At 40.8% G+C, this 21,132-nt stretch overlaps 1 protein-coding gene across 1 annotated transcript in view; it reads right to left on the bottom strand.

Annotated features, from left to right (window-relative positions):
• Positions 1-5,337: 5,337 nt before the first annotated feature.
• The window catches only part of cntnap5b (contactin associated protein family member 5b), a 54,681-nt gene continuing 38,886 nt past the window's right edge, over positions 5,338-21,132 (bottom strand). The window contains exons 10-24 of the mRNA XM_053492695.1: positions 20,521-20,692; positions 16,335-16,441; positions 15,927-16,046; positions 15,647-15,847; positions 15,234-15,390; positions 14,771-14,898; positions 14,334-14,504; positions 13,552-13,770; positions 12,685-12,924; positions 9,968-10,192; positions 8,348-8,481; positions 8,172-8,259; positions 7,664-7,867; positions 7,370-7,444; positions 5,338-7,100 (exon numbers count right to left, since the gene is read on the bottom strand). Coding sequence (XP_053348670.1) covers positions 6,943-7,100; positions 7,370-7,444; positions 7,664-7,867; positions 8,172-8,259; positions 8,348-8,481; positions 9,968-10,192; positions 12,685-12,924; positions 13,552-13,770; positions 14,334-14,504; positions 14,771-14,898; positions 15,234-15,390; positions 15,647-15,847; positions 15,927-16,046; positions 16,335-16,441; positions 20,521-20,692 — 2,399 coding nt within the window. The 3' untranslated portion in view covers positions 5,338-6,942. The remainder of the gene's footprint in view (positions 7,101-7,369; positions 7,445-7,663; positions 7,868-8,171; positions 8,260-8,347; positions 8,482-9,967; positions 10,193-12,684; positions 12,925-13,551; positions 13,771-14,333; positions 14,505-14,770; positions 14,899-15,233; positions 15,391-15,646; positions 15,848-15,926; positions 16,047-16,334; positions 16,442-20,520; positions 20,693-21,132) is intronic.

The following is a 21,132-nucleotide window of genomic DNA, read 5'->3' on the forward strand; positions in this document are numbered from 1 at the left end:
TTAAAATAAACAAAAGTCATCATTAGATTCATGACACACAAACAGGGTTTGAAGCAGCATCGTGACGTGGTGCTCTCTGGCAGAAAGAGGAAACGGAGACTGTTTTGGTCTCCTGAGACGTCTTATTGAGTGTGCTGACTAACGCTAATTAGCGCTGCAAATTCCCTGATTCAGTCGAGTGAAAGGCCACCATCTGCTGCTCCGCCGCTGCGCTGTGACTCACTCGGCCTGTTTCTGACAGTGGATTCTGTGCGAAAAGGACAAATCACTGACACACATCCAGGTGCGTGGAGAATGAGCGCCAAGATGCCTCGCGCTCGGCCCCACGCCGCAGTCAGCCTCATTACGGAAGACGTACACTAAACTCCACGCTGTGTTTGAGACAAATCCTTTTGAACATCTGCGCCTTCCAAATGCTGCCAATCTGTAAAATTTATTTTTTTGTGCGCTGTACAGGAAAGATTTGTTTTTATACTCTGCTTTAGTTCTTTTTTAATTAGTAATTTAACAGTATTAAATAAAAAATATTGTTTGTCAATCTTTGACTATTAAAGACTGATACAAGCGGAGTACAGGACCCTGAGGAACACCTCGACAAAACGCAGCATCTAAACAGTTTTTTCCCATAAATTATGATCCATTATTATGTGTGAAGTGCTTAAAGGCTGTGATGGGAACGTGACTAACAGTAACAAAGGCGTCTGGCTTTTGAATCAGCATGACGCGTGATAAATCTGCATCCGACAGCTTTGTAAAACGTAGGGGGGGCATAATTTTGACAGATAATTGTGCAGACAAAAGGTCGGTGCCTAAGCGCTGTTCAGTCTTTCAGCTGGTCGTTTAGATTCAGAAGCGTTTGATGCTGAGAGAGTGACAGCGTGTAATAAAGAGACTTTGCAGCTCTTAAATGTTAAAAATCACATACAAACCCATTTACATGCTGAGTGCCAATACTTTTGAAATTTCAAAATGCATATTCATTATTTTGTATATTTAATTATGCTGGGGGTTTTATGCCCTGTGTCCAATTTATTGTGTGTGTGTGTGTGTGTGTGTGAGAGATGATTTTTAGTCATATAGTGCCATGTTGCTCCATCACTGAGGTCATGTCTCTCTCTCTCCGTCTCTCTCTCTGTCCGTCTCTCTCTCTGTCCGTCTCTCTCTCTCTGTCCGTCTCTCTCTGTCTGTCTGTCTCTCTCTCTCCGTCTCTCTCTCTCTCTCCATCTCTCTCTCTCTCTCTCTCTCTGTCTCTCTCTCTTTCCTGCATCAGGTCATCTCAGACATGTTGATATATACAGTATATATATTCATACAGAGACTATTGTATGATCTAAAAAAAATAAACTTGCTATTAAAGTATTGGCACCCTTGTGACAAATTACTGTAGTAATTATTTAATATAGACATACTTAAATTGGTGAAAGGATGAAAGTATTGGTGCCTCTGTCCACCTGTTTGTTTGTTTTTTTTTTACTTTAATCTTATCCAATACAGAAAATGTCTACACAAGATGTTTTGTGTGTCTTTAACCTGCCGGTTGTCAGAACGAACAAGTGAAAGTGTGATAAAAACAGCTGAGGTTTATAAATCCACACTGAGAGTTGCATGACCTTTCCTGATGTCTCTGTGGTCTGGAGGTGTGTGCGTGTGTGTGTGTGTGTGTGTTTGAGACAGTAGGGGTGGGTGGGTTCCAGCTCTGTGTACATCAGCATCCATCACATCCATCCTCACTGCGCTGATGAGGAGAGATTATGTTCCGATGGTGTTGATGTAGAATTTAAACAGATAATGCAGGGGCAACACGACACGTTTATTCCCTTCGTCCTACTTTACGGCTTAATCCATCACGGTTCTGCCATATAAAAAGTGCAGGTGATCTAGAACCTGCCGTAAAAATGCTGACGTTTCTGACTGATGCATCGTTTGGGTTAAGTTGCTTTAAGGGGGAAAAAAGAGATAAATGAGGAGAGATGAAGAGAGAAAGAGAGAGAGAGAGAGAGAGACGGAGAAGGACCGGGTGAGACAGAAAATGAGAGAGAGGGAGAGAAGGGCGGGGCGGTGTTGAGACAGAAAGTCTGAGAATAAAACATAGACATAGTGAGTAAGTGAGGATGAGAAAGTCAGACAAGTATCCCAGCTGATGAAAAATATTCCCGCAGTATGCTAATCTCTTGGGCTAGTGGGCGTGCCGACTGGACAGACTGCACTCATGGGACCTTCTTAAAAAACATAAATTTCTAGTTTCACACATACAATTTTAAAATGTGTGTTACTACCTGGAATCCCGTCACCAAGCTGACCAAGATGACATTAGACTCAACTCGATTGAATTGGATCAAGGGTCAAGAATTATGCCACATAAAATAATATTTAAAATAACATAACGTGTACAGCAAAGTGAAAATATTTCTTTGACTATATGGTGAATAAGTTTCATAGCGGCCTCTAGTGGCCCATGAGCTTTGGCGGCCAGACGAAACAAGTTCGTTTGGCAAACGTTTTAACGCTTTGAACAATACTGCAGTTTGCTAAACTTTGACAGGCAAGTTTTTTGTCACACAAAAAAAGTAATGCATCATATGTTCAGTCATATATACAATACACACGCTAAATAAAATGACTAGCGAGCGCTAGCGAGCTAGCGAGCGCTAGTTATAGCCTGAAGATTGTGGCTAACTTTAACCTGGGCCGCGCCAGAGACACAAACGTAGCACACGTGCTTGTACAAATGTTTCACTTTATTGGTAATAAACAAACCCTTATGTACAATACAGCTGTACAACTCTAGCCATAGAAAACAGGCAGAAAATAAATACCGTATTTATTTTAACACATTATATACAGTGTGGATGTGTGTGTGCTTAAAGCCACATTCATGGGATTAAATGCACTTCTAAAAATAGGCTTGTTCAGTTTGCGATTAGCGGGAGAGCCAAACGAGACGAGCTGCTGTAGCCGAGAGGAGAGGATTAGCAACGCTACCGCTCAAGTGTCTTTAAAATTTGTCCCCATCTGCCTCGTTAGCCAGCTAGTCAGGAATATTTCATGACCTGCACAGAGTTTTAGGGATGTGATTTTCTCAGGACAAATAAAAAGATTAAGAGAAGCAATGCTGACCCCTTCTTAGATTCTTTAACTATCCAAAGAAACTCTAATCCCTGTTCTGCATTGTTTATCTTATTCCTTATCGAGGGGTGAAGTTAAAACTTAACTCAATCCATCTCTATCTCGCACTTTGTTGTTTCCCAGCACCAATCGTTTTATTGTGTCAAACCTAATTTGCATAAATTAGTCATGTGACAATCCAAATGGCTCCAGGGGAGTCGCTGCTACCACATGCTGTCAACACAATAAAGTCTTATTACATAACAAACTATAAGAGCAAACGAGTGGGGGTGCCTGTTTTTTGGGTACATGTGCTTCTTTGTTTGTGTGTGTTTTGGGAATTTGGGATTTTTTGGACAAGGGAAAAAGTACTGGTACCCTTGTACCTCTTTTTTAAAACAGGGTGGTATTTATTTGGTATTTTTACACCTTAAACAAACATCTTTTAGTCTGAAAGTCACAGACTGGGTCTCAGATGCAAAAGCATGTATTGATAAAAATTATAAGATTTTATAATAAAAATAAGATTTTGCTATATTTATTGTGCAGTTTTTTGGGGGGAATATCATTGTTTTTTTAAGTGATACTTAAAATGTTTTCAGTAACTCAACACACAGCACATAACAGTCAACAAATTTGCTGTATTTTGTATGTTTTATGTTAAACTTTCCCCCCTGCACTCTCATATTTCAGTTCTCTAAACTGGCATGACGCGTTCGACGTCTTCAACCCAGAAGCTAAAACAAAAACAAACAAACAAACAAACAAACAAAAAAAAACCCTGCTGGTTTGAAATCCAACCTGTCTGATGTTTATCCATGTGGAGATGGATGTGTTGCTGAATCAGAAACCGCTTTTGATCTCCAGGCGGTCCGAGAGCAGGTTTGTCATTTCCGTGCTGTCACGCGCTGACATCTGCGCAGATCACAGCTGGATACACATCTGACGCGCCTTGGCATCGGCGTCAGCATGAGGAGAGAGAGGAGACAAGACGCCGATTCGGATCTACGTACAGACTCATGGGAGCTGAGCTGAATCGGGAAGTCTTCACGTTATTCACGTCGAGTTCTGGGTGCTGATCGGTTGATTCGTTTCAGCTCTGCGGCTGCGAATCACAGGTTCACGTTAATGAGCTGGGTCAAATACATGGATCTTTTTATAGTAACATCTCTCTCATGGGGCCGTGTACAGCACACGCGTCATATCAATAAGGAGATGTTCCAGAGCTTTGTAACAGTCAGGGGTAAAGCTAGTCACTTCACTTAAGTTTGCGCTCCTTTGCAGTCTCTCAGTGGCATGACGAGCTGCGATTTTCAATCAATTCTATTAAATTTTATTTGTATAGCGCTTTTAACAACAGTCATTGTTGCAGATCAGCTTTACACAATTAAAAGAAATTCTTTATAAACCCTCATATTATTTGACGAGAGAATAAAGAGTGGCTGCAGCGGGTACGGGTGTTTCTAGCTGCTATAATGAAAGTGACAATGGGAAACTCTTATTAAGAAGTAATATTCCATTCTTGTCGTGTGAGATGTTACAGAAGCAATGAACAGTTGTCAGTTATGGAGTTGCGGAGTTGATAAATCTGCTCTCAGACCCCCTGAATCTCAACCATAGACTGTAAAAGAGCTGCACAAACCCCCGGCGACGTCACCCAGAGGTTCTGAAGAGAGGTTTTAATGCTCTGCTGTATCAGCTCTGGTTGTCACCATCTTGGCAGGAGCTGACTCCGTCTACACCTCAGGTAATCTATAAATGTGCGAATGGGCGATGCATCTGTCACTCAAATCAGCCACAGCCTATAATTTTACAGTTTAATATAATTGTAACTAAGGAGTTACATTAAAGTTGTACACTGTTAATCATAAATGGAAAATCTAGCTATGAAGACCAATTTTTTTTTTTTTTGTACCAGGCTGTAAACATGTTTATTTCTGCGGTAAAGTTGTCAGCTTTTAGTGGTCATTCAAGGAAGTGCATATTTTGCCATTTTTTGCTCATCATGGAACTGCTCAAACCTTCAGTCCACTCGTATCCTCTCATCATCTCCACGTTGACAGAGGTCCCCTAGAGCTCATGTTCAAAAATGAAACAATAAAGTAAGACGTTTCAGGAGACACAAAAACATAGCAAATATGTTTATCCATATAAGGATCCATCATACATATTCATGTTCTTAAAATGGACAAAAAATATTAAATCACTCACAGCGCACACCACATGACAGTAAGATGGTCATGTGACTAATGGATGACGATTTTTTTTTTCATGTGATGAAAATTGTGATGCAATACGACTAATACAACCAACCAGCTACAGTAAGTCCTCTCCTCCCCCCCGTGGATGTCTTTATGAAAACTAAATGATATAAATGAGTTTGAAAGAAAGTGCTTCGACTAAATCCCTCTAATAATATTCTCATTAATACTCCAATAATACTCTCATAAATAAAAATCTCTTCTTAATACCGTCATAAATACTGTCAGTACTCTCGTTAATACTCTCATAAATAATCGGATTAATACTCTCATTAGTACTCTGATTAATACCCTGATTAACACTTTCATTGATACTCTCGATAATTTTTTAAATAATGCTCTCATTAATGTAATGACTCGAGTACGAGGAGCGATGTGATTGACCTAAATTGACCGTCTCTGCTCTTTTCTCTGCATTCAGGCTTCACACACGATTGATTCGTACCATGCTTTTCCTTCCCCTGCTGCCTGGAGTTAACATTATTATTATTATTATTATTATTATCTGCACTCCAATACATGTGCATAGTTAGACTCTCCGATGCAGCAGGTGGCAGTATGCGCCTAGTTGGTTTTAAACACAAAGAGAAGAAGAGAACTGGGAAGTCGACTTTTCCACTACGACTAAAAGAGTGACGCTCTTGCGTGCCTTCCTGCGGTATCAGCTCTGGCCGTGAGATCAGTGCCTGCTTCATGCACACAGATTTTGGAGAAGACAGATGGCACCAATGCGGTTGTGTCCTAAACAAGGGTCCACGTCCCAGTTCAGATAAATTTGGCTTTCATATTCGATTTTATTTGTGTGTGAGTACACCTTACCGTGACCAAGAACATCTTTTCAAGTGGACTCGAGCACAGTACGCTGGTCCAGACCCCAGAACAATACGGGCTGTTCATATTACACACACACGCGCGCGCGCACACACACACACAACAAACCTTGGGGTCAAGTGTACCGGGAGCCATGCTTTAGCCCGTAGTGTGAAAGCGCCCTTACAGAAATGTTCCATTAGTGTGTGTGTGTACTTTTGTGTATTTCTCGCTGAAGTTTTGAGTTCACTTCTAACTAGGGTCAGAGGTCATCTAAAGTCACCCTAGCCTCCTTGATGTCACCTCCACTGTGGCTTTGTCCCAACTCGTGCTGCCGAGACCATTTAAAAAGTTTAAAGGTCGAAGGTCATATAATTTTCTCCCGTCTTGTTTGCTACAGCAGCCGCCTACTCCGTCCTCCTGGTCGTGTCCCATTCCACTTAATCAGCCCTGACTGGAATGGAAGGGAAGAAGGGAGTGAGGATCACGAGCACTAGGTGTGTCCTGATCTGAGTCTAGTCTCTGCTCTCCTCCCTAACCTCAGCAAGGGGTTCACGAGACCAAAGGTCAAAGGTTGTATTACTTGGCTTGGTGGTCTGTTGCTCGGTCGTGTCCTATTTCCCACACTCGAGCTTATAGTGGGCACAAAAAAAGTTTTAGCTTATGGAGAAAGGGGACGAGGATCAGGCACACCAGTGGCTCTCCTGCCTCCCTCCCGAATGGTGTGGGTGATTTAGGGTCACTTGACCAAGGAGTCATTTAGGGGTCATATGAAGTACTCCTTCCTGCTGTCCGTGAGCTCCGGTTGAGCACGTGGGTCCTTCTCTTTAGGCTGATGGGAACGTTCGCGTCGAAAACGCAACAGGAAATGCATCATCACGGCCACAACGCAAAGCATGACCAGGAGCAACGCTGCTATCAAACCTACACACAAACACACAACACACACACACACACACACACACACACACACACACACACACACAGACACACACACACACACAGACAGGAAAACAGATTTTAAAAAAAGGAAGACAGAGTAAAAGAGAGATAGATAGTGGAGACAGGGATTATCTATAAAACCATTGCAGAGAAATCGAGGACATAAAGTGGGAGGAGGATGGGATGCGGTGGCTGCGTCCGGTGGTGGTAGCGGTAGCGGTGATGGTGGTGGTGGCGGAGGCGATGCTTACCTCCGATCACGGCCGAGTCGCTCGCCTCTGGGTTCTTTAGACGCTCCTTCCCTCGCTTCTTTGCGTCTGTGTGGTCTGAGAGGAGGAGTGGAAAGAGAAAGTATCTTAGCATATAAAGCTAATGCTTCTTAAAGCCACACCCACATTCCCATATATGGTCTTCAAGCCACACCCACACAAGAGCTGCTCTCATTTGCATACATGAACTCAAAGACACATGCTAGATGAGATTAACGCTAAGCCCCACTCACTCCACTCATGCGAAGCCCCTCCCGCTATTCCCACAGCTCTTACCTGACAGTGAGTGCGAGGCTGCTCTATCGGCCAGCTCCCCGCAGTTCGACTCCACCAGGTTCCCGAGCACGCTCACCAGTGAGCTTCCTCGATTCAAAATGGCCGCCTTTAAAGGAGCGAGGTGATTGAACTGGACCGACGAGAGACAGCCGATGAAACCTCGAGATCCGGCCTGGAGCACCTCCTCGGCCACGCCCACTCGACCTGAGGCCCACAGGGACGATGGAAGATTTCAGTATTCATTCAAAATATATTCTATTTTATTTTTTATGTTTTGTTTGTTATTTATTAAACCTAAGTTAAAGCTATAATAAAGAAAATAATAAAGAAGGTGTGGGTAATGGAGTTGATGTAGTTATAATAGACGGCACACACACACACACACACACGCACACACACACACCATGTTTATGTGATTGATTTGTGTTAAATAAATTCAGGAGGATTTAATAAAAGGCTGTGGGTTAAAGAGTGTTATTGTCTGATTAAGATGAGTGGTTTATTTTACTGGTGACTTTGCCGAGTGTCAGCGAGCGGATCATGTTCAGCTCCCGGTCCGTGGAGAGGCCGAACTTCTGGCTTACATCCTTATCCACCTGAGGAGAGAGAGGGAGAGCAACCCGGTGGTGTTAATTAGCGTTACTGAGCATTAATAACAGCAGACAGGAGCCCCAGCGTTCGTACCTGGACGTATACGTCCCTGCCCTCTCGGTAGAGCTGGATGCGGTGCAGGTGTCCGTTAGCGAGGCTTCGCTCAGTGGCCGTGAACACATCCGGCTCCTGCTCCCGCTTCAGTTTATACCAAATTTGTAGCGTCCCTGAGAGACATGGGCGAGAAAACATCGGCTCAGAGCTCTCCACACCACCTCTCTCTCTCACTTTCTCTCTCTCTACTAAGGACCAGCTAACCTTTCTAACCTCCGCTAATTCACTTTACTTTTCATTTTTAGCATCTTTAGTTCAGAGTCCAAAGTCTAAACCATTCACTAGAATACACCTGGAAATAAATGTTAAATGAAACTCATTTAAATCCAATTACACAGAAAATAAACTAATGCAAAATGTAACAATACCAACAGACTTCAATAAATGGTGGTACAAAGAAAATACAGGAATATTTTGTACAAATGATCAAATAAGCAAAAAATTTGATAAAGCATAAAAGAATGAAAGGAAGGAACGAAGGAAGAAAAAAATAAAAGAAGAAAGAAGGAAAGAAAAAACAGGATTAAGGAAAAAATGGGAGGAAAAGAAAGACTGCTTGAAAGGAAGTAAGAACGAAAGAAAAGGAAAAAAGGAAGAAAAACTAAAAGAAGATGAGAGAATAAAAAGAGAAAGAAAGAAGGAAAGTGAGAGCCTGTAACTAGTCCAGTAACTAGGGAATATGAATATAGGAAATAAATATATACAGTAGAACCTTGGATTGTGAGTAACTTGGTCTGCGAGTGTTTTTCAAGACAAGCAAAATTTAAAAATAAATTTTAACTTAATAAATGAGTGAGGTCTTGATATACGCATGCACTGCCTGGTGAGCGTCACGTGATCACAATCGAGCCAATGGTTCTTCTCTATCCCCCCCTGGGGGATTGTGGGTAATCATCTTCCTTGATTACTCTCAGTGCACGTGCGTCACTTGTATTGTCAACATCTGTGCACACGTGTATTGTTTACTATAACACTGTGACCACGTGTGTGTGTGTGTATGTGTATGTGTGTGCACGTAAAGCAAAAGCAAGTGTCATTTGAAAGGTTCCTTCTTAAAGAAGTTTCCTGACAGAGCAGTGTTTTTGTTAGTATATTTAAATGTATATGTGTGTGTGTGTGTGTGTGAAAGTCGTACTTCACAGTAGCCCCCTTCCTTCTTTACTCCTTTCGTATTTATACATACACACACTATCGGAAACACTGCTCTGTCGGGATTCTTTTTAAAGGTAAATTGCAGGTTAATTTGTTTGATTTTTAATTAATATTTTTATTAACTATTTTATATAAATTTTTTTAGGTTGTGGAATGAATTATCTAAGTTTTCATTGTTTCTTATGAGGAGATTCACTTTGATATATGAGTGGTTTGATATACAAGCATGCTTCCAGAACGAATTATGCTCACAGTCCAAGGTTTAACTGAGTTAGAAATATTAAAAAAAGAAAGCTCCTTATTAAGCATGTTAGCATGGTTAGCATGTAGCTAGTCAGCAGGATAGTGCGTAGCTAGTTATCAGGTCAGTGTGTAACTAGTCTTTAGGTTAGCGTGTAGCTAGTCATCAGGTTTGCATGTTGGTAGTCAGCAGGAAGGCATAAGTACCGTTATGAGCCAGGATGATAGCCATGTACTGCTGCTGGTACGTGGTGACGGTCATCAACATGGCGGGGGATCTGGTGGTGAGGAAACGGAATGCTACGTTCTCCCGAGACCTGCTGCTCTGAGCCAAGATGGCCGACGACTGACGGCTGGTGTTCTGCATCACCGAGTACGGCTCCTGGAACATGTACGTCACTGACGTTCCGCTCTCGAAGGACACGGAAACTTCTAAAAAGATAAAGTGACAAAGAGAGGAAAAGAAGGTGAAGGTGTAAAGGGGGTCACACCCCACATGGTACGGAGAAAAACATAACATAATTAACAATCATGTATAATCGCATCTAATTAAGTGCTATGTGAATTTGTAAAAGTGTTAGATTTTTTCAGACACAAACTCACATGCGTAACTTAATGCATGTGGTTGAAAGCAGAGGCTAGGTTTGTTTTGTGATCACTAATTAATTTACAAAAATTTAAACAAATGTAACAAACTTTCTATTATTAGTTTTAAGTATGCTGATAACTATTTGCTATTTAGCATAGAATACTAGATAAATCTGGCCTACAAATTTGTTCACAATTTCCAGACGATGGAAACAACTAAGGCCAAATACATAAACAGATTTAAAAAACATAAATGAGTAGGGGGCGTAGCTAGCAGTTATAACTTGCCTTACTGCGTTCGTAAGTAATTAAACAAACTTGCCTTTGTGTAAATCCCACATATTTTGTTTAAGATCATCTCTGAGTCTCGTTTAAACCTAAGCTAAGTCCTGATTTGTTAAGATCAGAACAAGGGGCAGGGTTAATGATGGCAACTTTTTCCACAACTTCTATTTTATTAAGTGAAATAGTCCACGGTGGTTAGAGTTCAGGAAATCGTTTGCTTTTTCACTCCACTTCCTCTCCTTCCTGCTATCAGCTCGCTAATGTACTGCGACAAAAAAAAAGAAATGCGTCAAATAAACCCTGAGAGACAGAAGTTTAAATGTATGCTAAATTATTCCGATGCCTGAGCCGAGCTGCTTCGCACACAGCCGGGTTTGTTCGCTTATTACGTCTGGAGAAACCGTTGAAAAAAAAAAGCGCCTGGTCTTTGCAGAAAGAAAGGAAAGGAGACATAATTAGAGAGATATGACTGGCGTAGCGGGCTGACATATCACAGAATTTACTCTGATATCACCGGAAAATGGTCCGACGGACACAGGGACTGCGACAGGACGAGCCGGGTCACAACCTTCTGCAGGAAATTCTCGCCGGCGATGGCGGATAATGGTAATAGACACCTCGTTAAGGAGGAAAAAGTGGTTGAGTGACTGAGAGAGAGAGAGAGACGGTAATTTTCTCATCATTTCTCCTCCAGTGCTTTGATCACACTTTTACGTCCCACTTGATGTTTCCTCTCACCCAGTTTGAGTTATCGTGAATAATCACAGGATAAAAATACACCAGAGAGAGATAAGAGACCCGAGAGAATGTCTTATACATTAGCACTGACATCACACAGGCATTAACACGGGCCTTTATTTTTCTTTTGTTATCTGTTATAGCAGCGGTAGGAATTTATAACACTTTCCCAAGCAGACATGACCGCTCGAATCCAAAGCAATGATCATCCGACTCCAGGTTCATGTCATGTTACTCAGCTCTTGAAGGAAGGAAGAACATCTCACACAGGGTTAGGTCCAGCAGGGTGCCAATACTTTAATCATTTAATATACTGCTATATAGGAAACAGGAAGTGCCCTTATGTTGCACTATATATAATATACTATATATACTATATATAATCTGTGTGTATTTGTTTTTATTTGTTTCCATTATTAGGGCTGTGCAAAAATATCGATACATCTAACTATCGCCATAATTTATTTTACGATAGTGTATCGATAGTCAAACCTCAAGTATCGATACTACACTTAAGTTTCTAATAGTTTGGAGGCAAGAGAGTTTTTGGTCTATCAGTTTGGTGACAATGAGTACCTCATATTAGAGCATTATGTTCCAGTTTTATGTTTACTTGATGAACTTAAATTTTTTTGCTTAAATTTATTTTAGTTTTATAAACTGTTTATTTAATTTATATGTAACTTTAGTGGCATATACATTTTAGTTGAATGTTTAAGTGTTAAGAGTTTTATAACAATATGGACTTCAATCACACTGTGCCGTTCTAATGAATTGGAATGGATGGAAAATAAATTGGAATTGGAATTTTAATTCGTCTGCCTACTTTATCAAGTTGTCAATAAAATGTGACACACGTACTAATACAAACTATTGCAATATATCACAATATGTATTGTATCGCAATATATCGTGATTTATCGTATCGTGACCCATGTATCGTGATACGCATCGTATCGTGAGGCCCTTGCCAATACACAGCCCTATCCATTATCTGGAAAAATATGAACAAATTTGTATGCTAGACTTAGTATTCCAGAAGCTAGTATTTTAATATATATTAGAATATATATATATATATATATATATATATATATATATATATATATATATATATATATAGTGAGCTTGCTATATAGTGAACAGAAAGTGCCATTATGTTACAATCTATGTAGTGAGCATGCTGTATAGTAAACAGGAAGCTGTCAGAGATTTAAAGAATCAGATTTGATGGGGATCATGAATAAGACATGAGGAGCATCTTGGCATTTCTAAGATGATGTTTATGAAGGTTAAACCTTCTGACGACCCACCGGTCTGACAGTGCGGTCCTCCGTACGCCGAGTGTGTGCAGTCACACACATATCCGTTGTTCCTCTCGATACACCGTCCTCGGTTATGGCACAGTCGGTTCTGGCTGCTGCAGTAACCCGGACACCCTGCGCTCACCCCCGGGGTCATTTTGGCTCGTTCCTCAAGGTCAAAGGTCATCCCATTTATAGTTAACGCTCTCATGCATCCCAGAAATCCCTTCTGCCTGGAGGCGGTTCCTCCTGCGGGGGTCGAGAGGTGGACATGTGAATAATTCAGAATGAAACTCAAACAGCCTCGTTCACACTCACACTGCTGCCTTTTTCCTCTTTATATCCATTACTGCCACAATTTTAGCTAACACTGAAACTAATAAATAGCAGAAATCCAGACAAGGTGCTGTATGATATAAATCTTCAGAATTCAAAATGAATTCTCTGAAAATGCAAACACGGTGAAAACAATCCAGCTTAAAAAAAAAGATTAAAAAAGTGTTGTACAGCAGGTTTTACAGCTCGGCCTGGAGACACACATCTGGAAGAGTAACATGTTTACCTGAACATGGGCGTGGCCAGTATGTGTGTGTGTGCAATTATATACACATACCTAATTAAGATTTTCAGGAAACACTGCTTTAAATAGAGATAATGATTAGTCTAGAAAATGTAAACACTGTGACAATGGTAAACCTAGAACAAATACAAACAAAGAAAAAACATGTTTTCTAAAGTTTAGAGAGACTTTACAATAATCGTGGTCAGATTTATATGTTAATCTGGTAGTAGGCGTGGCTCACTGGTATCATCTGCCAAGGCCTGTAAAAGAAAATGGGTGTGGTCTGATGTCTTATAACAAGGGGCGTGTCTTACCAATAAACAGCTGTCCGGTGAGCTGCAGACGGGAGTGGCCATCGGGAGGAGCTTCCAGGAAGCGCAGGGGGAGCTGGTCCACCTGCAAGGACGCCTCCTTGACATTGCGCTCTGCACGAATGTGGTGCCACTGTTTATCGTTCAACGGGACGTGAGACTTCACCGTCAGGACCAACGGACCGTTTCCGACATCGATCGATAACGTGACTGATGATGGCGCTGAGGAGGTGGGATCAAAAGTCATAAGAAAGGTGGTTGGTAGAGGACAGATGTGTCAGTCCCATGGTTTACTGATATACATGAACCAGGTTATATTGATGAGAACATCTTGGAATATGGAGACCTTGGAAATGGGAGATTTACCCATATACTGTAGCTGCTTAATATTTTTAGGCTTTTGAACAACAAGTGTTTAGCAGCACGCAAAAATCTCATTATGGACCACATTTTTGCCCCAAAACAATACATTAAACAGAATTTACTAATTTTAATTGAAATAAAATGTATGGAGGAGAATGTTCTGAAAATTTCCTGAGAAACGTGATTCGCATTGTTCCTATCATTCATCAACAGCCTATCACCTAACTATCTAACATTAGCCAGCAGTCGGGCGCTGCGTTATTAATGACACTCGCAAGGTGGGGAAACATTTGGCCTGTCAGGAAGATGTAATATCTCTGTGTTGGACTGTGAAACAGTAAAAAGATCTAAAGTTGAGGATAAATCACCTTACAGGTAAACACTAATAAACCTTTATATAAGTGTTTAAGAACGCTCCTCACCGCTCAGCTCCAGCCGGATAAAATCTTTGCCGCCCAAATTCTCCAGGAAGACTCCAGAGGGCGCTGTGGTTTTGAAGTAAAAGGAGATATCGACACTGAGCTCGGCCTGCAGCGTGGGGAAGTTCAAGGACGACGACTCCTGATAGAATGACACGGCGTTCCACAGAAACCCTACAAATAAAAAGAATGTAATGGAAGGTCTAAGTTCATGACTTCAGTGCTAGCGTACAGCTGCCACCATGCCTCCACGCTAGCGTAACCGTAGGGCCTTATAAATAAAAATAGAACTTCACATATACAGTATTATGAACTATACATTTGATTAAGACAAATACGATACATGCTCTTGATGTTTGTTGAACAATTCTAAGAAGATGACTTCCCTTTGGTTTTATTTTATCTTTATTTATTTATTTATTTCAGACGTATGGTCTTACTGTCTCCATGGCACAGCAGAGAGCCGATCCGGTAAACAGCTTCCGATCCACTCCGGTTCGTGTCTCCCACCACCATGGCGGTGACAGGGAGGTGCTCCTTATAGGACAGCAACCCCGTGTCGTTCTCCCTGAAAACAACAGATGTACCTTAACTCTGAATGTTTAACATAAATTAGATGTCTATTAACATAAAAAAAGAAGCAAAATCTTAAATAATTAATGTGGAAAAACATTCAAGATCCTATTGCAGACAAGGTCATCTGTGTAGGCAGGATTTCTGTGCAGCCTGATTCTCTGTAATGAGGTAGTAGGTATTTATTGTCAAACCAATAAGGATGGAACATGGAGAAATGTCTTGGCAACTAGGAAAAGCACTGTGACCTTGAGCAGCATCTCTAACTTGCTTGCTAGCTAACTGATTGTATGAGTGTAAGTTGAGGGAAGATGAGATCAGCTGTCGCACCAAGAGCTCCGGTCTGCATCACAGTTGCAGAAATGGTTCATATCGATGCAGTTCTCAGCCAAGCTGCAGGAACACTGCTGAACACCAGGCAGGAACCCGGCCCAGTACGTCCGCCTTTCTCCACCTCTGTCTTTCCACCATGACAATGGAGTGCCATCTGAGGAAACACAGCACACCAGCTACTTCAGTAACCTGTTCCCATGTTACGCATTAGAATATTGCAGTATTACTACATCCTACTTCTTCCTGGTTCTTGGCTAGAACTGTCCTCCATGTTTCATTTGTTGTCTTATTTTCCAGTTTCTTGACTCTGGTTGTTGCCATTGTTTTCGTTCCCTCCCAGTTTAACATAATATCATGAAACTTAACCGCATTAAACAACCCTGAGACTACTCTAAACATCCCGCTCTTACCCCAGGTGTTAAAGAGGCGGGACTTCCTGCAGCGATACATCACTTCCTGTTGGCATTGTTGTGCTCTGTGCATCAGGGTTGTGAGCTGATGTAGTGACGCACTGTAGTTCAGGTTCATGACATGCGGATTCTGAAAACTCGAACCCTGAATGCTCACTGGCTTTGAGCTGTTATGAGCGATCACCATCCACACCTTTTCCTCTGGACACACACATATACTCAGTTAAACATTCTCAAACCACCAAGGTTATATCTGTTGTGTGTGTGTGTTCGCACTTACCGCTCATGTTGCAGTAGACAACAGTGTGTGTGAGTGGCCCGCTGCCATCCGGGTCGATGGAGAAAAATCCGGAGGAGCTTCCTGCCAATCGGTGTGCTTCACATGAGACTTCAAAGATGGCTGAAACAGGAAAAACACTGGTAGGATCTGGTCACTAGTGATGTGTATGTGTCAGATTGTGACTAGCAGTGTTCTATCTCTGGCAATTTCTAAATAGAAAATCAAGTAAAACACTGATGGACATCTGACTGTATCCGGCTGCAAGTGATGTGCAACAAAACCATGATTGTGTTTTTTTCACTTAAATTTGACACATTTCTGGGTTTGGAGAACATAAGTTACTAGACATTTACACATCCCATATTAATCCTATCCTGAATTGGGAAAGCGTATGTAACTCTGACTCACAGTTGTGGCAGGTTGCTCCGGTGTATCCTGTACCAGAGCAGTCACAGTTAAAGGAGCTCCAGGATTGAGAACATTCACCACCATGCTCACAGTAATTGGGTAAACACCTGCAGCAAACACATCAACACTGCGTGAAAAAACTAGACTTAGCATTACATAATGGAGAAAGTCTCAAAGTTTAAGCTAAGGCGGTAAAATCAAGTCAGTCCTTGTATTGCTCAGCATTGTCCCCAAGAGAGGTCAGAATGACCCTCCACGCAATATCAAGAACAATTTTCCAGTCTGACTAAGCTGTGGACCTGTGATCTATAATCCTTGGGCTGGAACTAAGTTGTTTGTTTGTTAAGTTGTTTGTTCACACATACACACAGCCTGATTCTTTGGGTAAAGTGCAGATTAATAAGTTTTATTTTCACTTTATTTTCTATTAATACATTTTATATAAAAAAATTTTAGGTTGTCGAACGAATCATTAAAGTTTCCATTATTTCTTATGGGTAAATTCGCTCTGAAACAAATGGACGTCTGGGATTCCCCTCTTCATGATTTAAAGGTGCATAGACAATATATTTACTGTAAGACTGTATTTCCTTAGGTGTGGTTTTGATTTTTGGCCACATGATGGTAGTGTTTCGAAAGAGGACAGATTTCGTCAAGAGGATGGGTATGCTTTATATTATATATTTAGGTCGAAGATGTATAACATTGTTTCCAACTTATGAACAAATCCGAACTACGAACAATCTCCTGGAATAGTGCTAACCACTGCCTATTTGCAATATAATTATTATTACAATATGTGCCTAAATATACAGTACGGTAATGAAAAGACAAACAATATTACCTTGTTGTCATCTGTGAGGTTATTTCTCCTGAAAGAAACTAACATAGACACGGTATGTGTAATGGAAGTGTTCAAAGTGTGCACCGCCTCAGTGTAGATGATGTTTATGCAGATTCTCAGATATATACAGAAACAAAGGTTACTGCAGACTCCTGCAAAAGGAGACGATCTCCGCAATGTTGCCTCGGTACACTACCAGAACAGCAAAATTTCATACCAATAGGCAGCATATCTGTGTTTCCTTGTGTCATCTTATTAAATCTCTCCTGTTATTGTTTTGCCACCTTTTTCAAACTTGGTCTCCCTTTATGACCACCTCCATATGAGCAGAAATAATACTCAAATATGAATACTTTTTCCTCTGTCGAGAGACCCATTTCCAACAACAACTACACAACACAAAGTGCTTTTAACTCTTTGGAACATGTGCGGCTGAAGCTATGCCCCGTCGACAAATGCAAATGTGCATTCAATATGCGTGAGTTTCGGTACTGTATATTTTGCAGACCAGATGAAAAATGACCTTTATCTCCAAGAACCTTGCAAAAACATTTCCATCTTGATGGATCAATAATTATCTTTGAATAAGCAACATCCATTGAAAACTTATGCTTTATACTTTTTCTCTCTGTCTCTCTCTTTCTGAGCAGTAGTCGAGGTATCCGAGTCCTTTGGATGTGAGCCAAGATAACATCGATCCACCTGATCTGGACAAAACACTCTGTGTGGGAAAGCCAAAGAAGCAAGGCTAAGCTTAGCTACGCTGGGCTAAGCCGTGCTAGCTCTTCATCAATAATTCACAGGAGGAGGTGGAAGGAAGTTTCATTCTGTAATCAATGGCCTTTGATAGTGGTGAGTTATATATCCACTAGAGACAGAAATCTAAGTAGCTCAGGTTACATGAATGATCCAAACATTCATTTATCATTCCAGCTTTATTAAATATTTAATACCTACCTAAATTATCTTTCACATATCCTTCTTACAAACAAGTAACAGTGGGTCCAGCTACATCATAAATCCACTGATAATTACAGTAATTGACTCCAAATCAGTGATTTAAAATTAGTGTTTTTACCGTAAAGCTAGCTTGTGCATTAGCGTGGTTACCATGAAGCTAGCTTGTGCTTCAGCGTGTTTACTGTGATGCTAGTATTTGTAATAGGGTGTTTCGTGTAAAAATTGTTTATGTTAGCGTGTTTACTCTAAAGCTAATTTGTGTTAGCATGTTTATAATGCTAGATTGTGTATCACTGTGTTTACTGTAAAGCTGGTTGGTTTGTTAACGTGTTTACTGTAAAAAGTTTTAGTGTTAGCATGTTCACTGTAGCTCCAGTTAATGAATGAATCTTTCTAAATGACCTCAGAAACAAATTTAAGGCTAATAGAGAAGCAGCAAGAATGAGAATTAAGCCGCAGGAAAAGAAAAAAATGGAGTGGAGAGATATACAGTAACATTCAGGGAAGAGCGGTAGAGAAGGAAACAAAAAGAGTAAAATCTGTCGGTTTTGTCTCTGCTGGCCGCACTGGTGTTTACCAATCGTTTATCACTCAGGCTAATTCTCCTCCTTGGCAGCGGGGCAAATCTCAGGTGCCAGGGCAGCCATGTTGTCCTGTATAGGGCTCCTGCCACCGTTTGGGGTGATGGATTGTTATTTTAGGATCAAGTCTCCTGCCCCTCAGGACCTGCGTGACTTTGTGACCTTAAAAAATCTGTAACCTTGTAAAAAATCTGGCTGCTGCACAGTGCACTAGTTTGTATAGTTAGCATTATAATAAACACACGAACTGGCATTGTAGTTAATATGCTAACACACAAACTAGCTTAATGGTAAACACGCTAACACGCTAACTTTACAAGGTTACAGTCAACACGCTAACACACAAACTAGTTATAGTAAACATGCTAACACGCAAACTAGCTTTATGGTTTACAAGCTAACACGCAAATTAGCTTCAAAGTAAACACATTAACACACAAACTAGTGTTATAGTAAACACGCTAACACAAAGAAGCATTATAGTAAACACATACACAAATTAGTCTTATAGTAAATATGCCAAGACTAGCATTTAACACGCTAACACGCAAACTAATATTATAGTAAACACGTATGCAAACTAGCGCTATATTAAACATGCTAACACACAAGTTATAGTAAATATTCAAAAACAAATTAGTATTATTACTAGCATTTCTCTCTCTCTAGATATCTTTTTATTCCCTCCTTTTTTCTTTCTCCATCTCCTTGACTTTCTGTTCTTCCTTTTATTTTTTCTTCACTCCATCTCCTCCCTCTGTCCATGATGGAGTGATTGTCTCCATTCTTTCACATCAGTTTGCTGATGTCTGCTACATGAGGGAGAATGGGATGAGACACACACACACACACACACACACACACACCTAAGTAAGTACCACTTAGCGAGGTGCTATTTCTCTGAACAATGCCTGTAATCTGCACTCTCCCTGGCTAATCATCTACTCCACTCTCGCAGAGGTGTGAAGGCTGCGGCCGCTGCTCTGAACCTTACACACTCTTCACACACTTCTCTCCATGCTTCTTCACACACACACACGCGCGCGCACGCACGCACGCACAGGGCCATTCGGCCGTGTTTAGTATGCGCGAGTCGTGCTACCACAGTTACAAATCCTTCAGAATGACACGGCAGATTAGCCTGAGTTACAGATTCATGAAGACAGAATTCCTGAATATCGCACAGTTTGGAGAATATTAATAATCTCACAAATCACATCAGTCTCTTCCCATCAACTGTTAAAATAGAAAAAATAAAAAATCATGTAATGCTTGTTCACATTTAAAATGTAAAAGTTTTATGATGATGATATGTCACATTTAATTTATTTCCCATAAAGCGACATAAGGTTTAAAATGTTTACACCAGGAGTTCACATTTCTATTTGTACTATAAGGTTAGTTTATGTTTCAACTCTTCACTATTAAGCTGTTAATTGTAACACTAGTTCACTATTAAGTTGCTCACTATAACACCAATAGGTTGTTTACTATAACCCTAGTTCACCATTATTTTTTTTGCTATAAAGTTAATTTACTATTACTGTAAGTTGCTCACTAGTTTACGTTTAAACCATTTTTTATTTTGCTAGTTCACCTTTAAGAAGTTTACTGTAACATTGGTTCAATTAGTCAATTAGTTAAATTCTTTTATATTATATTGTATCACATTATATTAGTTCATATATTTATAGTTTATACTGTATATATAATATTATAATGCGATTTCATGCGTAAGATGCTAGCGCTAATGCTAGTTCACTAGTTAACTGTAACTGATCATCAAAGCAGGTCGTGTTACCTGTCTTGAATGCCACAGATGTCGATTTGAAGCTGGCTGTAATTACCCAGAAAGCCTTTCTGCACTCTGTACAAGTCGACAGGATGGTTGTTGAGGATGATGGAGCGCATGCAGCCCTGAAAGGCCAGAGTGGGGTTCCGACAGCCCTGACTGGCTGAAGATGTTGGACATCCTGAGGAGAAACATAAAGTAAAGCTCCTGTTTATCGATAAAATATCACAGTCAAGACATGACATTGCTAATGTGCGATGACAGAAAGGGGCGGGTTTTCCAGTGCATCAGGATTGGTTATTTCACACATAGGTTGTAGGTGTTTTTAAGCTATATTTATTTCCAGCTCGGCCACACCATCGCTCTCTGTAACACAATGCTGCAAAGTGCCACTTTTCATTTCCTCGTCGCAACGTTGCAAAGCCGTGACACTGTAGAACGCCATCTGCTCTTCCACTGATTAAGCAATAAACACTGTAAGCAATACTCTCTCTCTCTCTCTCTTTCTCTCTCTCTCTCTCTAAAACACACAAACTCACACACACACACACTCACTTACAGCTCTGCTCTCATGACATTAGCATACACTCAGAGCTGCGTGACTCCTGTCAGTTTATTTCT

The sequence above is a fragment of the Clarias gariepinus genome, chromosome 3 (assembly GCF_024256425.1).
Source record: "Clarias gariepinus isolate MV-2021 ecotype Netherlands chromosome 3, CGAR_prim_01v2, whole genome shotgun sequence".
Taxonomy (NCBI): Eukaryota; Metazoa; Chordata; class Actinopteri; order Siluriformes; family Clariidae; genus Clarias; species Clarias gariepinus.